The 17937-nt window shown below is 38.0% G+C and overlaps 2 protein-coding genes across 7 annotated transcripts; one reads left to right on the top strand and one right to left on the bottom strand.

Moving 5' to 3' along the window:
- Positions 1 to 254: 254 nt before the first annotated feature.
- Positions 255 to 11293, top strand: Papss (PAPS synthetase). Of its 6 annotated transcripts, none has more exons than XR_011720861.1 (8): positions 257 to 661; positions 1120 to 1923; positions 2087 to 2521; positions 2709 to 2918; positions 3130 to 3412; positions 3883 to 3937; positions 10735 to 10950; positions 11041 to 11293. XR_011720861.1 is itself a non-coding variant. In XM_071721352.1 (7 exons), the coding sequence occupies exons 1-7, from the start codon at positions 605 to 607 to the stop codon at positions 10778 to 10780; spliced, it is 1890 nt and encodes a 629-aa protein (XP_071577453.1). In that variant the 5' UTR covers positions 257 to 604; the 3' UTR covers positions 10781 to 11293. The 6 variants fall into 6 exon arrangements, 4 of the variants coding, with proteins under 4 accessions (XP_071577455.1, XP_071577456.1, XP_071577453.1 ...); XR_011720860.1 differs by having other exon boundaries at positions 11037 to 11293; XM_071721352.1 differs by having other exon boundaries at positions 10735 to 11293.
- Positions 5713 to 16647, bottom strand: LOC139782348 (uncharacterized). The gene is made up of 8 exons (XM_071721345.1): positions 16330 to 16647; positions 15426 to 15699; positions 14171 to 14856; positions 12829 to 13584; positions 11476 to 12601; positions 10664 to 11063; positions 9394 to 9817; positions 5713 to 9186 (listed from the first exon to the last, which is right to left on the bottom strand). The coding sequence occupies exons 1-8, from the start codon at positions 16645 to 16647 to the stop codon at positions 8884 to 8886; spliced, it is 4287 nt and encodes a 1428-aa protein (XP_071577446.1). The 3' UTR covers positions 5713 to 8883.
- Between the last annotated feature and the right edge of the window lie 1290 nt (positions 16648 to 17937).

Raw genomic sequence — 17937 nt, 5'->3', positions numbered from 1 at the left:
TTTTTTACAAATGTTTCACCAAAAAATACAGTTTTGCGTTTAAAAAAGTGTAACATATTTTTAATTATACAATATACTAATACATTTTGCACGCAATGCGTGTGTATGCATATCACACACACGAATCTCGTCGATATCTAATACAACGGGTCGGTAAATTTCCCGATGTCGGTATACTTTTACCTTGTGTCAATTTTTGACAATTTATACTTGTGAAAATGATCGATCGGTAGACATTGGTGTATTCATGGATTGGATTGGATCCGTGGATTCATCGATTATACTCAGTCCCAGTCGGTCAGTATTTTAGTATAGAGCTATAGAGAGCTAGTGGAGTGTGGAAGGTGGCTGTGTGGGCTCAGTGGGCTGTGGCAGAGTGTGGCAGTGTGGCTGCGACTGCGTGGCTGCGGTAGGTAGGCTGGTAGGCTGCGACCAACCGGGCTTAAGTAGCTTACCGGGCCGGCGTCATCCATTATCGTCCTTGTACTCCTCGTCGCCTTCGATCGACGTTTGATACAATTGCCACGTATATGCTCGTACTGTAGACGTAGACTCATATAGCTGCCTGGCTGCTGCCAGTAGCCAGTAGCCAGTAGCTACGATCATGTCATCGAGCAATGCCGAGCGGAGTGTCGGACCGCCTCCGAATAAGAAGATGATGGTACGTGTATCGCTTTCTCTACCTCGTGCAATGCGTGAAATTTAAGTAATGAATAATGAGTATGAATAACAATATGTAAATAATGAAACAATGTAAATTTTACTTCGACCGTGCGAATTACACGTATATTGTATATGTATATTATAATTGCCATGGGCCCCTATTCGCTTTAGCGCAGTTTAGCTTGCTTATCTGCTGCATTTCGCGCGCGTATCGCTCCGTTTCCTTGTGAAATTAGCCAAATAGGAATAAGAAAATAACCCAAATATAAGAAAAAAGAATCGGAATAAAAATGGTCTAAAGTGAATATGCGCGATCCTTCTTGTACGCAACATTACGCGTTTTAGCCCGAGTTTTATCTATTGGGAGTTTGAAACTCCCCCCCCCCCCCAAAGTTCTTATTAAAGCTTTTGGAAATTATTGAATATAAAAATTTGAAATGTTAAAAATTTTTTTAGATCTGCGCGAACGTATCGGAGCAAGCGCATCACGTATCCAGAGCCAAACGGGGACAAGCGATCGGCAGTATTCGGGGCTTTCGAGGTTGCACGGTATGGCTAACCGGTCTCTCCGGTGCCGGCAAGACCTCTATCTCGTTCCAGGTAGAAGCTGTCTTGGTGAACCACGGTATTCCTGCCTACAGTCTAGACGGCGACAATGTCAGGAGCGGTCTAAACTGCAATCTGACTTTCAGCAAACAAGACAGGAAAGAGAACATTAGAAGAGTAGCCGAAGTAGCGAAACTCTTCGCCGACAGCGGACAAATTTGTCTCTGCAGCTTTGTGTCACCTTTCGAAGAGGATAGACAAGTGGCGAGGCAGATTCATAGAGAGGCTGACCTGCCCTTCTTCGAGGTGTTCGTAGATACGCCCTTGCAAATTTGCGAGGCTCGCGACACTAAGGGCCTTTACAAGAAAGCGCGGCAGGGTACCATTAAAGGTTTCACCGGTATCGATCAAATGTACGAGAGTCCCACGAAACCTGATTTAATTGTCAAGACCGAGAATTGTACCCCGGAAGAGTCCGCCTCGACTGTAATTGAGCTTTTAGAGAAGCACCGCGTCATTCCGCAGCTTGCTAAACCGTCAGATCTGATCAGGGAGCTCTTTGTACCAGAGTCCAGGCTAGCTTTCGCGAAAATGGAAGCGGAAACCCTGCGGTGCGTGGAGATCGATCAACTCGACGTACAGTGGCTGCAAGTTCTGGCGGAAGGATGGGCGTCCCCACTAACAGGCTTTATGAGAGAACATCAATATCTTCAGGTATGCTTTCCGAAGCAATCTGAAGCGTGATTGCATCGCGCACGCGGTATGCGGCATGCGCCGTCTGACAATAGTTGAGACACGCGACACACAGAGACGATTTGGCCTAATCGTCAAATACAATCGTCAAATCGCGTATTGTCATTTGTCTCTTCTCTTTAAGGCCCAACACTTGCGGTGTTTGCTCGAAGATGGCAAAGAAGCGAACCAATCGGTGCCAATTGTCCTCGCGATAAGCACGAGTGATAAGAGCCGCTTGGAAAATTCCCTCGCTGTAACCTTGAGGCACAAGCGGAAGGCCTTGGCGATCCTACGAAAACCGGAATTTTATTTCCATCGAAAAGAGGAGCGTTGCAGTTGGCAGTTTGGCACTAACAACTTGGCTCATCCCTACGTCAGAATGATTCACGACTCTGGAGACTGGTTGATGGGTGGCGACCTCGAGGTATTGGAAAGGATCAGATGGCACGACGGGCTCGACAAGTACAGGCTCGCGCCAAACGAGATCCGTGCCAGATGCCGGAAAATGAAGGCTGATGCCGTATTCGCATTTCAGCTTAGAAATCCCATTCACAATGGACACGCGCTGCTCATGCAGGTATCTCACACTCGTTCAAAGCGAATCTCTTTTCGTATCATATATTTCATTCGATGAAAGATAAAGGCCTGTGGGAAGAAACACCTCACATTGCTACGCGTTATGTACGCTATGTACGATAAATCATCCATCTCGCCTTATATCGAGATAACCGAACGTATCATACCAATTGCTGTTTATCGCAAAGGACACAAAAAGACGATTGTTGGAGGAGCGTGGTTTCAAAAATCCCGTGCTGCTGCTACATCCGCTGGGTGGCTGGACGAAGGAAGACGATGTGTCCCTGTACACCAGGATCCTTCAGCACAAGGCCGTTTTGGATGAAGGTGTGCTGGATGCTAATTCCACGTTACTCGCCATCTTCCCCAGCCCAATGATGTACGCTGGACCGATTGAGGTTGAGAAAATTCTAGCCAGCTTTACGAGCCAGCCTTACCTCTTCCGTTGTAACTTTACTTTTAGCTACTTTGCTGACTTGTGTAACTTGTTGGACTTTGTCTCTACACAAGTAGCGCCACACATTTCTTACGCGTTCATATGTTACATCCAACTTTACTACTCTCAAATATAACATAAATGAAATAAAACACGATTATATTTTTATACAGGTGCAATGGCACGCGAAAGCCAGGATGAATGCCGGCGCTAATTTTTACATCGTAGGTAGGGATCCCGCGGGTATGCCACATCCTAACAAAGACGCCACGCCTGACGGCAATCTGTATGATCCCACTCATGGCGCCAGGGTACTCTCCATGGCCCGAGGTCTTGATAATCTCGAGATTATTCCCTTCAAAGTGGCCGCTTATGACACGCGGAACGGTAAGATGGCCTTCTTTGAACCCGAGCGGAAGCAAGACTTTGAGTTCATTTCGGGGACAAAGATGCGAGGTGAGCACCTTGATTACGCTATACCTTGATGTTCTATGATATACCCAAGTTTTAACATTCCACAAGATACATATGTATACGAATAATACAAATAAAGCGAATAATAATAAAGAGTGAGAATAACAAGAGCGAGATTAAAACAAAACGCGGGCACGTGTGAAAAATAAAATAATATGAAAACAAGAATGAGCACACGTAATGGCGAAAAAAGAGCGAAGGTAAAATGAAGAAAATTACAATATAAATTTTTCGCCTAATTTCTATCCCTTTATCTTTGTTTCGTAAGATTGACATTGTGGAATTTACACAAATTACCGACAAATTATCTCAATTATTACGTTTTTGTTGCAGACATTTTTTTCTCGAGATGTTTAAAAAACTTGGAAAATTTCATAATACTGAAACTTTCGAAATTCGCAATTTTGTACGTAGATAGTCACCTAATACCATTAAATATTTTGTACTTGCAGGATTAGCAAAGACAGGCCAGAATCCCCCGGATGGATTTATGGCACCAAAAGCATGGCAAGTACTCGTGCAATACTACCAAAGTCTAGACAAGAATTAAATTTCAACTCGCTAATGAGTAATAAAGGTTTTATCTTTGAACGATTTCAAGTGGATTTTAACGAATCTCAATTTAAGATTTGATTATCGACACAGTTAAAATTGTACATTTAAAAAATAACGAGAGAGAGAGAGAGAGAGAGAGAGAGAGAGAGAGAGAGAGAGAGAGAGAGAGAGAGAGAGAAATAGTATCTTTTTTCTTTCTTTCTCCTCCATCTCCAAAACTTTGATAAATTTGTAAAATCGATTTAAACTTTATAAAGCTGAATCATATAGATACCGATACAGTTTATTCATCTGGTTGAAGTTTATCAGAGATATTATGTTATTTTTTAAAAACTGATATGAGACTATTCATGTGTTGAAGAACAAACGAATTTGAGCTTGCACTATTCTCTACTAGTGCATGTTAGAGGTTGCTATACGTCAAGTCGTTTAATGACAAAAACGTGATATGAACATCGTGACCGATAAAATGCTTAACGTACATACATATAACTATGTACATTTCATCATCGTCAAGTCCTCGCCTCGGCATCGAAGACCATGTGGTTGGACGAGTATCTCCATCATCCTTTCCTGGCAGCTGAGCTATAACCTACCTATACGCATTTCTCTGAAAGTAGAGCATACTACGTTTTTGACTATTTGTGAACAATAATCTAATCTGGTTCTACCCCTACCTCTCTTTCCTTCCTATCTCCGCCTCCGATATGTCGCGAACTAATCCTTCGTGTCTCAGCATGTGTCCTACTATCCTATCTCTCTCTTACTCGTCACCTTTTCCATATACATGTGCATTTAGCGAAATGTATATTGAACATTTTATCAGCACAAGTATTTATATATTGCTTTTGCACTTGGATATCTTCATGTATAGCAATCTTTATAACGTTGGAATAGAATCGGTACAAATTCGTCTTAAAACTCTATCGTGATCGACAATCACGACGGAAAAGAATGAGATAAAGAATTTTATCTCTCCTCAAGACGAGAGGAAAGGAACATTCCGATTTTATTGGGATCAAAAAATCCTCGATCTTTGTGTTTGCATATAGCTTGTATATAATGATCAATAGAGAAAGATAATTTTCTCCTCATTTACTAGAACATAAAAGAAATTCGACAAAATATGAAATTAATCTACACACTCTTATCTCTCTATTGTATTCCATATATATTTCGTTTCGATAAAATGTAAACGGATAAAATGTAAACGGAATGTATGCTATGCTCAGTTATTTTTTGCTCAATAAGATGTATTTTCATTCAAAATGTCAAGTTTCGCGTGTCGAATGAGTGAAAGAGTGTGTGATAAGGCCTTCTTTTTAGCTCAACTTCTTTTCCACGCGGTTCACGGCTTTTCTCTTTTCCTTTTCACGTTGGAGAGCTAACGAGATAAAAAGAACAGACCCATAATCTGAGAAACGATATCAAATTTTATTAAAAGTGTCTTGAAATATGGCCATGAAATGGCATAGAATCAAAAAGATAAACAAGTTTATAAAATATTGAAATTGCACATGCTATCGTCTTGTCATGATACTTGACACTTGATGAAGTGAACAAAGTTTTAACCAACACTCCCATCGGTCGCTCGATGACAAAGAGCTTAGGAAGAACTTTTTGTAAGGACACATTACAAACGTCATTAGAATAAGCGTAATCTAAGCATAGAGGGGCTTTATACATATTGAAGTAGAGACATAACACATTAATTTAGACGAATGAGCTACAGTGGAATTTAAATAAACTTTACTCGCAAACTTAATGTCAAATTACACATATTTGGATTTCATGCGGCATAGATTCCTCAGCTACGTTACAACAACGTTACAATTTTTTGTAAGTTGCGGTGAAATTTTGCGGAGACATTGAAAGAAGATAACCCGCGGGTTCGACGGTACGTCGCAAACGATGGCAACTGCTAATTGAAAAGTGTTATTTCCACGTTGCGCTTGTCAAAAGAGAGTTGGCGAACTTTTTTAACTTTTTTGGCGACAGTAACCCGGCAATCAGCAATCGGAAATAACTTTTCAACTATTAGCAGTTGGCATCGTTTGCGACGTATCGTAGAACCGGCTTTATTCAGTTCGAGTGTCCATCATCCGTTATTTTTTATCTTGAGTTTGCCCTGTGAAACCTTTTTTTAAACTTTTTTTACGTTAATTATTTGCCGAGTAATTACAGTTAAAAAATGGGCAAAAATTTACTGACAAAAAGTGATCCCCTAATTTTTTTTTAGCAGTGTATATACTCGGATTTATAATTTCCAAATTTTTTAATCCATCGATTTTTATCCTTTTTGAATTTGTAAATTTATCAAGTTTTTCAAGTTTCAAGTTTCTCCTTAAATAACTAAATCTGTGGATATTTGACATCTCAATTTCCAACATTGAAAAGATATTTCTCGTTGCAAGATTACTCAATACTGCAACTATAATAACTGACAATTGCGACTGTATAGATAATTAATCGCAATTTATAGCTATCTATTTGAGCTACAAATCTAAAAAAGAAAAAGTCTTTAACGTATATTTCATAAATATATTTTGTCGTATACAAGTCGCGAGAAAAATTGATTTGTTTGATGTAATAATGCAAGGAAAAAATTAAGATGACCTTTCTGCTTGCAACGTCACAATCTGTATGGCTGTGCAGCAAGAGATCAGGACAGTTTAATGACAAGTGACGAATTTACCGGTACTTTAAGGGTCCTGTAACTTCAAAAATATCTTGACAAGAGAACGCCAGCATACAAATACATATAATGTGGCTGCCGATATACATATATCGATTCTTGAAATATGTCTCTTCAATTTTCTTTCAGCTTTTTAAAATTTATCCTTTTGTTGTAAACTGATAATTTATATTAACATAAAATTTATTTTAGCTATACAGTTGATTACCTATGTTGATGCCTACCTAATTTTTAAAACATAGTTTTCGACGTATAAGTGCCTCTTATATTAATTTTATTAATATGTATATATAATCACCTTTCTGGAAATATACATCCCCATCACTGTATACTTGGCTTCCCATTTTTCCTTTTAATTTTATACTTGCAAATATGTTAAAAATGCAGATTTTTATAATAAAATTAGATCCATCGATTTTCATGCGGTTGTTTTATTTAGGAATCTTTAACTTTTATTTTGAAAAAAATGAAAGAATGTTTCAATAACGATCCGCGACATTGAAAAAACACGCATTTTCTTATATTATATTATATCTTATCTAAGACTTAACATGTATAAACTGAGCTCGTCACCTTATTATCTCTGTAAAACACAAGCATTAGCAAAGTATATAATAAGTAACGTACTAAAAAGCATAGTCTTGCATGGTTTTTTTTTTTAAGCTGTGTTATGTTACACTGTCTGCATTTAAAATGAATGAGTAATATATCTAGTCTAGAAAGATAAATTCGAGATTTGGAGGAAAGGGAAAGAGTACGAGAACACGTAGTGAAAATATTTAAATCCTATTACTAGGACTATTCTCTCTAGTTGCATTTCCTACACTTGAAATAAATTAATAGATAAATACATTCAAGGTTTGAAATAAAGGAAAAAATGCAGCTAAAAGAAATAGAGTCATATTCTGTGATTTCATCAATGGATAAGATACAACGAGCTTCCAATAAGATACAACTGTTTTAATTTTACCTTTTTTTTTTACTCTTTGCACTCAAAGTATCGAAAGGAGAAGAAGATAATGGAAAATAATAATAATAATAAATGACGACGATGGATGACGATGATGTTAATAATAATAGTTTTTCGCTCTAAAAGAAAGTATATAAGAAAAAAGGTGCAGAAAATGCAAATAGAGAATAGACGAATGGTTCATTATGACGACAAGCGTGCGATACAAATCTTGAAAAAGATAACGATACAGAATGATTCTTTTAATGCACAACACATACGCACACGCACGTCACACTCTTTTTCACTGATTTATACAAGATAGTTTACATAGTGTGTCGCGCTATTTTACAAAACAAGCGCTTTCGTAAGTCTTCGTTTCTTTTCCACACATCTTCCACGCGTAGTCTTGCACCTTTTCTTTCAATGAGAGACTTTGTAATTATCAATTTTTAAATGTCATACGTATCTCTTTTTGCAACTGTTTCACCAAGTTTTTTTTACACAAGTTCTTCTGGAAATAAATGCTTTAGAGAATTTTTATTTCTTTTTATTTGAAAATTTTCGATTTTTCTAGTTTCTTCTCTCTAGCGGGATCTTTCTCTTTCCTTCTTTGGCATTCTGTAATCTCCAATATTTGATATTTGCACAGTTTATGTGTAATTTTTTCAGGACTTTCTTTCAAAACAGGATTTCGTCAATTTTCTCTGACAATTTCTCTCTCCTTGTTGTAAATTGTAAAATATTCCGTTACTATTTTCTTTATTGTAAGAGAGAGGTTTAAAAAAGAAAAGATATACATTTTACAGAGTATCCTGCACACAGAATTTAATGATTTCAGAGGATATAACGGGGGGTTTTTTTTTTTTTTGTAATTTCCTACAAATTAGGATCCTAGGACTAAAAAATTTTCTAGTGGGAAATAAACAATTTGAAAACCTACGCGAAATCTAAGAAACTCTAGAATTTAAGAAATGTCAATTATGAAATCGCATTGTATAGGATTTCTTAGATTTTACGGGATTTCTCCTGATGGGACGATTAAAAATGCAGACTATGAGAAATCAAATACGAAAAGTCCCATCTTTAATGCGGTGACATTATTTACACATGGATGGTCCACGTAACAGCCACAATCTTACCGCACATCAATCAAAGAGATTAAGCAGAATCCAAAGACTTAAAGATTCAAATATCTTTTGACGAGTAGTCGGGTTCACAATGTATAGGAAACTCTGCCGAGACAAATCAAATCTAATTATTATACATGATTGACGCGGTCGCGAGATTTACTTCAGTGGTTGCGTCGGACAGCTCGGGCAGGGACAGCATCACTGGTATCACTTGAATCTCCCCCGAGGAATTATTGCAATGTTGCAGATGCATCACAGCAGTGCCAGATTGCAGAATGTCACTCGTCATTATCTCGTCCGTCATGATCTCTACGCTAGGCTCTATATTATCAGCCGTGACCTCCTCCGTGTACACCGTGGAATCCTCCATGTTCATAATTACCTCGGTAGCTTCCGATGCTTCTCTCGAAGTTTCTTCATACTCCTGGAAGAAGAAGAACAAGTTCGGCAAAGTTCGCGAGAGAAATTGAAAGATGAATTCACAAAATTCATCTGCCGATTATAGTAGCTATTTAGTTAGCCGATTTTACGCTGGTTTTATGCTGGTTTTCAACAATCTCTTCTCGTCTCGATGGTAGAATTGAGAAATATCGAGACAACGCGCTATTAATCTACATCTATGAGATCTTACCTGCTCGTACACCGCTTGTTCGTATTCCTCTTGACCTTCAAACTTGACAATCTGCTCCTGTTCGAATTTGACCATCTGTTCCTCCGGAAATTTCTGATCGTATCGTCCATCCTGCTGCTCCTCGTATTGCTCCTCGGTAACCCGAATGTCCTGTCGACTCGCCGAATCCTTGAGCGAGCCCGGTTCCTGCTCAGATCCGGAGGAATCGTCGGCGGCGCGTACTTTCGGTTTGACATTTCTTCCGGGTACGATACGCTTGAAGCCTGAACCACCGAGGCTCTCGTGACGACGTTCATGCTTGTTTTTGTCACCGAGATATTTGAAGCGTTGCCGGCACACGCTGCACGAATATGGGCGTTCATTGGTATGCGTGCGTTCGTGACAAACGAGGGCACTCACTTGCTTGCATCGCCAAGGACAGTACCTGGAAAATGTCGAATAAACGATAAATAGATGGTGATGTAATGAATGAATAAAAAGAACAACAGAGAGAGAGAGAGAGAGAGAGAGAGAGAGAGAGAGAGAGAGAGAGTATGGATACCATTTCCAACTTTTCCATTTCGGTACGCAAATGACTGCGCGATGTTTCGAACCGTTATCAGACCATACTCGATAACAATGCAGATTGGACAGTTTTCTGGGTTAAATATGTAATAGTATTTAGAATGTATTTTAATAATTTTTACAAAAGCTTTGTGTCGTCTTAAGATGTGCGCGGGTGATGTTCTCGCGCGAATATATTTCAATTATATAAATTTAAAATTCTCATGTGTGTCAATTTATTACACACACACACACACACACACACACACACACACACACACACACACACACACACACACACACACACACACCTCAATATCTGAGAAATCTTTAATGGTTTACAAAGAAGCACAACGACAGATTGCTTTAATTTGTCATGTGAATAGTCCAAGAAGAATAAAATAATCTCGCATGTAAAAGTTCTCGTTCAAACTAAAAGAATCAATTTTTTCTGCTGCAGCATGCAATAATAAGTATACCTACGTATAATGAAAGACGATGCGTTTATACGTTAATTCTATTAATTTTAAATCAGTAAATTTTTATCTCAACTTTTAAAATCAAAGTTTATTATTGAATAAATGCGATTATAAAATCTCAAATAAACTAACAAAATTTATTAGTTGGGCGCGATAACGTGACAACGGGATTTCCTAATCCCATATGATTCCGGGTGAGGATTAATTTGTGAAATTGACCTTTACTAAAATAATAAAAATTCATTTACCTGCACTGCAAAGGTCTCTCGTCACTGTGTCGGTTTTGATGATGCTTGATCAGCTGGATCTTTGTCTTCAGGTTGAAACCGCAGACCTCGCAGGTATACGGCCTTTCCTCGGAATGAGAAATCATGTGAGTCTTTAGCCTTAATTGGTTCACGAATCGTTTCGGACAATGAGGGCATGCCAAAGTACCCTCGAGACGATTGTGCACGACCATCATGTGATGACGTAAACGTACTTCAGATGTGAAAATATCCACGCAGTCGGTGCACTTCAACGGGTCCTTCTCCATGTGCGTATTTTTTATGTGTGTGCGAAGAATTAGTTCCGTCTTGAAGGTCTTATTGCAATGATAGCAGGAAACCCGTTTTTTTTCAGGCAGACCAGACGCGTCGCGGATAATACCTGCAAAAGAGATTATCATTATTGTTGCTGCAAATGTGTGTGTGTGTGTGTCGTCTGAATGGAAATACGAAACAAAAACATAACAAATTACGTTGTACAAATCCAGATATTATTTTTCCATTATCGAAAATTCCATCTACGCGCAAAAGAAAAAAAAATTTTATCATCTTTTATTCGCACATGTACATCTATTTGATATAAATGGAACAAATATAAATTTCTCGCAAATATTTTACTTTAATTTTATATTCTGATATCTAATCTCCCCATTAAGTACTCATAAATATTATTCATAAAGACTAAACGTCACACATTTCTTTCCCTTTATGCATCAATGTAGAATACAATTTTGTTCCGATTAAGGAGGGATAGGAATTGAAAATAATTCGGCATCAAACGGGACACACGTTACCTGGCATCGACTCGTTATGAATGTGCGACATGTGCCACTCGAGCGATCTCGTCGAAATCATTGACCTGTTACAAATGTGACACGTATACTGCCTCCCATCTTTGTGCACTCTGTTCCTATGAATCACCAAAGTCGAATGATTCGGAAACTTTTCCCCACATACTTGGCAGGAACACTCTTTCAAGCCTCTACTACCAGTTTTTTCGTGCACTCTCATATGCAGCCTCAAACCATCTCTCCGATTAAATCCAACGCCGCAGGTGTCACAACGATACTGCCTTTGATCTTCGTGAATTCTCACATGTTGCTTCAAGGTCGAGCTATTTTTGAACATTTTGTCGCAATGTGGACACTGGATACTGTAAGCTTTATGCGTGTGCATGTGCTTGGACAAACTGTAAAACGGCACCAATTTGCTGCAAACTTGACATTCCCTTTTATTTCCAACCGGTTGATGTTTTCTGATTCTATGATGTCTCAAGCTCGCAGGATTCTTAAAATCCGCACCGCAATCCTCACAAAGGTACGCTCTCAAAGTTGTATGAACAGATTTTAAGTGAAAGCTCAGCTTTTGTTTAAAAGCAAATTTTTTCGGACACTTTGGACACTGATAAATCTTTTCCAAACTCGTATGTTGCGTCTTCAGGTGCTGGTCCAGAGTTCCTTGGTGTTTGAATCTCTCGCCACAAATCTCGCAAAGTTGACCATAAAGAGCGTCAACGTGTTTCTGCTCATGTTGACGTTTTTTCCCTCTGGAATCCAGAATTATGTCGCAATATTTGCAAATTAATTTCCTCACACATATCACATTATGATTTCTTTTCGCTTTATTGGTTTGAAATTCTTCCCCACAGTCGTCGCAGCAATGAAGGATACGGTAGTCGTGGGACTTGAGATGTTCCTCGAGAACATCGCGGTTGGAAAAGGTTTCGGAACAATAATCACATTCTAAATAGCGCTCTTCGGAAAGCGGGTCGACGGGAGGTTGAGTGTCGATAAGGTCTGGGAGCAATTTAGAGGATGATTTTAAAGTAGTGGAGAATCGATCTTCATAGAGAGAGATTATGTCTTCGTCCTTGAGGCGAGTAAGAACGATTTTACGCTGCTTCAAGTACTCTTGGAATTCCTGGAATGAGGAAAAAGAAAATTGAGAAAGAGAGTGTGGAAAACAATAAGGAAAGGAAATATATAATTATAAATATGAATAAAGAATTGTTCATACAGTTCGGTAATACTGATAAGTCAGTGATTCAAACGGCGACTCTTACGATTGACGATAGAGAGACGAGATAAATAAGAAGAAATAAAGTTGAAGCCTTAAAATAATGTCTAACAACGAAATTTCACAATTACCTGCAGATTCTTTTCCTTTTCCCCCAAGACTTTTGCCAATTTCTCCAAGTTCCCTTCGCTATACGACTCGTCCAGTTCCTTCTGTAAACTTTCCTTTTTCCGCTTCGTCTCTTCCCACTTTAATTTCAATCTTGATAATTTTGAAAGATATTCCTCTGTATTATCATGGACCTTTTCTTGACTTTCGTCAATATTTTCTATCTTATTCCAAAACTCTTTCTCTTCTTTATCTCCATCTCCATCTCCATCCCCATCCCCATCCCAATCTCCATTCCCCTCTTCTTTCTCCTCCTCCTCCTCCTCCTCCTCGTCCTCCTCGTCCTCCTCGTTCTCCTCGTCCTCCTCCTCCTCCTCCTGCTGCTGCTCCTCCTGCTCCTCCTGCTCCTCCTCCTCCTCCTCCTCCTCTTGCTCTTGCTCCCGCTCCTCCTTCACTCCAGCCACTTCTTTCAAAAGTGTCATTTCTTCTGCCTTTTCAAAATTTGACTTGGAGGAAATTTCTTCCTCCTGTACTTCTTTTTGCGTTTCGTTCACGGTGAACGTCACTACCGCCGCCGACTGACCTCCAAGAACCTTTTCTCGTTTCTTTTTATATTCTTCGATTTGTTCTTCAATTATTTGCTCGCGGCCGTCAGGACGTCGAGATGAGAAATCTTTCGATGTCAACGTTTCATAACGTTTGAGGAGACGCTCGACAGGCTTAAGATCAGTGGAGATTACCGCGCGCTTTGATTCCATGGGTTTGTCCACTTTCTTCACCTGAAAGCATGTTAGACAGGCAGCGACATGTAATTATAATGTATATTTTATTTAAAAACACAGGAAGAAAATAATAAGAGACTTCTCAAATACATATGAATGGAATGATTAAAAAAATAAGAAAAGAAAAATGAGAGAGAGGATATAAAAAAATAAAATAAAGAGATAACGACTAAACATGAAATTAAACGGAGACACGAATAGAGCGCGGTATAAATTGAAGTATAAGAAATGGTTTTTATTAAATTATTAAATAATTACTAAATAATTAGAAAAAATATTAAAAATTATTCAATTTTTGTTAATTTCGTAGCGATATAATAGAACTAATAATCGACGAGAGATTGTAAACGAGATAAAATATATATTATAACACAATTCGGACAAAATCAAGGAGTTTGTGTGGAAAAGGAAAGAAAAAAAAAACGAAGCAATAATTTTTTAGATAACAAAATAAAATTGAAATGTCAAAATCACAGAGGAAGCAAAAACCTACGGTAAAGTTTACTAAATTTTAATTTACTCAATTCGATGCAATTTTCAACCATTTTCTCTTTATTAAAATCACATTCGCTCACACACTCACCTTCACCAGAAGAAACTCGTTCGGTTTGGAGCCCTTTACAGTTACGTACATAATTCCATCCTCTTCTAGAGGACTATTCACATTCGAGAGACTGTTTGTGTCTAACTTTTGCACTTTGCGCTCCTCGACTATACTTTGTACCTCGTCCTCCCCTCCATTCTTCGTCGTTACCGTTGGCATTATTAATTTTCTCTTCAAGATATTTGGCTTGCTCGTTCCCTCTCTTTGATTTTCTCCGTCACCTTCCGACGTCTGGGAAGCTCCAGATTTCACAGAAACTCCCTCTTCACTTCTTTCCAACCTCACATAAGACTTTGCTGCCATATCGTACTTATAGACGGTTGTTGGGGATCTTGGAGATTTTTTTTCTTCTTCTTCTTCTTCTTCATCTTCCAGGAGTGCAGGGTCTTCAGGATCAAATTCCTCGATAGATTCTTCATCCTCTCCCTCTGCCACTTCCTCAAATATCCCTCCGCCTATCCGTACCTCTTCCTCCTCCTCGTCATTGTCTTCCTTCTCCTTTCCAGATTTTACCTTCGATTCGTCCTTCAACGAAAAGATGGCACAAATTTTTGGAACAGAGTCATCCGCTTGATTTCCGGGAGTTGTTTGGTTTTCTTGCTTCGATGACAATGACGATAGGTTTTGTTGGATCGTAGAGGATAATTGATATTCCTGCTTTGTTTCTGGAGGAAAAGAATTTTCCTTATTTCTGCAATATGTTATCATTTTTATCTTCTTTCCTTTCTAGTAAATAAGTGTTACAATTTACTAGTACATTCTAAAAATAAGATTTTTTACGTCATAAAAAAATTAGAATTCTATGATACACAAAAAATGATATATCGAGGACTTGTCAGTGTGATCTGTGAGCTTTCTTTATGTTGCAGACTCTTTGGCCAATTTTGAGTTCCAAGTTGTGTTCTCGTTTCCCCTAATGATACAAGCATATCTAGGCAATAGATTTTCAGTTATAAGCATTGAAAAAAACAAAAAGGATGCCCCCTGAAACCTTTGAACTTTATTAGCTATTGATGGGTAACAAATTCTTCAAACAATTCAAGCAGACATTTACGAGCAAAATTTTCATTTAAATTTTCGCTATTGCAAAATCTAACGATGAAAATGTTAAAAATCATAAGATAAATGTTCTCTATTAAACTAGTTATAGAACAATCCATACGTAACGTACACACTCGTTTATTACAAATTGAAATAATACGGCGAGAAAAAACATGAAAAATGCAAAGAATACCTATATAAGATGATTGCATCTCCTCTTTTATTGTCGAAGACTCGTCGATCAACGTTACTTTCTTTGTGGCATTATCAGTCGTGAGATTGACATGGATAGATTTCAATTTTATCTCAGCTTTTTTTATCTGCATGAAAAATTTATAACTCATTCTAAGATCGCAGATACAGTCCATGCACATCTGTGTAGAGAGACTATCATAAGGATTCACTTCGAGATGCTTGATTTGCTGACTCAATCGCAATTTAATGCCCTTTTCACTAAAGATGTCCACCTACAACATGAATCAGTCATGAGAGCAGCATTATTATAGTGATATAACCGATACGATAAAAGGTAATCTGTAACAATCGTGTCTGCTGCAGGTTAAATTGATAACCATTATATAAATAGAACCATACATAATAATCATCGATAATAAACAATGGTAAACATAGTAAACGTTAAGGTTAACAGATTCAATTAAATAAAATTCATGACATAATAAGTAGAATTTAGGGCCGGTATTCCACAACCTGTTGGTAAACTAACTAATAGTTAAATCATTATTTTTATGTGTGTGTGTGTGTGCGTGCGTGTCTTTGTTATCCTTTACATTAGACAAAGATAGACATATGATTTAACTATTAGTTAGCTTACTAACAGGTTGGAACAACTGGCTCTTAATGTTTTAAAATTTTGCTTCCCTAAAACAATTTAATCCATCTATTGTAATATTTCGCCTTTTCAATTTCTTAATTTAATCCTTCAGTTACCTGCTTTACCTGCTTATTCGTACTATATTTACTAATTTATCCATTTTAACGTTTATTTATTTTTCCTCTTTAATCTTAAATTAAATTCAAACTACAAGAGACCTCGTTTGATTTAAAACAAAGAATATAAAGAATATAAAAAAATGTACCAAGGGCAGTTTTAGGCCAGCGCAGGTGCGGCAGTATTTTCTCAGTTCTTGCCGCGTTCTATCGAGAACGGATGTATCGTTCTGCTGTAATTTACTGTTACTTAAAGAAGAGATCCTCGTCAACTCGTTCAAACTTTCAGTGTCCTGTAGACGAACGCGCGGCGCAATCTTCTTCAGTTCGTTTATGTCTCTAATCTGACCCACGATAGATCTTATCTTGGATATCTTGCAGATAGCGCCACCATTACCATTGTTGGCATGTTGAGGTTTCGATTCACTGTAATTGTGATCGCGTTTATTGATTTCGGGATTCGGCATCTTTTCCCTTTTCTTCTTCTTCAGGATCGCTTGTACTTGCTCTCCAGCATGTAGCAAATTTTAACTTGGTATCCTTTATTTTTTACTTTTTTGCTTAAGATATGTATCTTCATTTATATCTAGGACATTTTCAATAGTGATATATAAAAAATAAATATAAATTGTAATAAATATAAGAAAAATATCTTGTACACTTATCAAAACTTTCATGGCAAAATAAAATACCTTAAAATATCTTGTTGAAAAATCCAGTGCCAACTATACAGTGTTGCTATTCCATTCTGTAGCTTTTGCTATAATTGCCTTCTTTTTTATACACATAATCTAACTATGAGACAATCAAATCTCAATAGAATCATTACTGCCACAATAAATGTTCCACCTCACAAGAATAGCTTTGAATAGCATTGGTTGTATATTAAAAATCTATATGCTTTTATGTCGAGCACTCTGTAACGTATTTAGAAACCAAGAGACTAAATGAAGTTTGTGTTTCCCTAGAAATTTTGATCACAAATCCCAAGGGTGTCTCTTCCTCGATCAATCGCGGCTGAGAATATATATATATATATATATATATATATATATATATCTCTTTCCTGAAACAAAAAAATATGTATGTATCAAAATAATTATTTTGTTGCTCAGTCTCACACAGCTGTCTCTTAAAATTCCGAGGTTAATTGCTACATATCGGGCAATATTTTATCAGTCGGGAGTATTACGACTATCAATTCATAAATCGATTCGGTATCTCGTAAAGGATTGACTCTAACCGAATCAAGTCACGAATCGAGATCAGGTTAGGTAGAGACTCGAGAGATTTGTTTGTAAAGCGGAGCAAACCTCAACCCTTCTCAAGCTCTCAACCTCAAAGCTGCCAAAGACAGAGACGTGCTCGCGAGATCCGTCACACCAGTCCACACCAGTCACACCTCGACACAACGCCGACAATAATAATCTCGTCTTCGACGAGAGGAAACTCTGAATTCGCAGTGTGCTCGATACTTGGTCGCGAGGCGAGTGCCAGATGGCGCGTGCAAATGGCGGCCTTCCTTCACACAGAAATGCACGGGAACAGTGGGAACACCTTGAAATAATGGGCGCGTCACTACACTGGGCCACGTTCAGCCGTCAGCGAAAAAAGCAGCTCAGTGAGCGCTCAATAATTCTTTATTACGATTGGTTTCTACTATTAGATCCGGAGAAGAACCAAAGGCAAGAACCAATCGTGTCAAAGAATCCCTGAGCGCTCACTGAACTCACTGAGCAGCTTTTCCGCTGAACGCA

Source organism: Temnothorax nylanderi, unplaced genomic scaffold (genome assembly GCF_030848795.1).
Source record: "Temnothorax nylanderi isolate EJ_2023f unplaced genomic scaffold, tnyl_v1.0 TNYL_tig0406_pilon, whole genome shotgun sequence".
NCBI classification, from domain to species: Eukaryota; Metazoa; Arthropoda; class Insecta; order Hymenoptera; family Formicidae; genus Temnothorax; species Temnothorax nylanderi.
The sequence above is the reverse complement of the archived record's forward strand: the minus strand, read 5'-3'. Positions and strand labels throughout refer to the sequence as shown.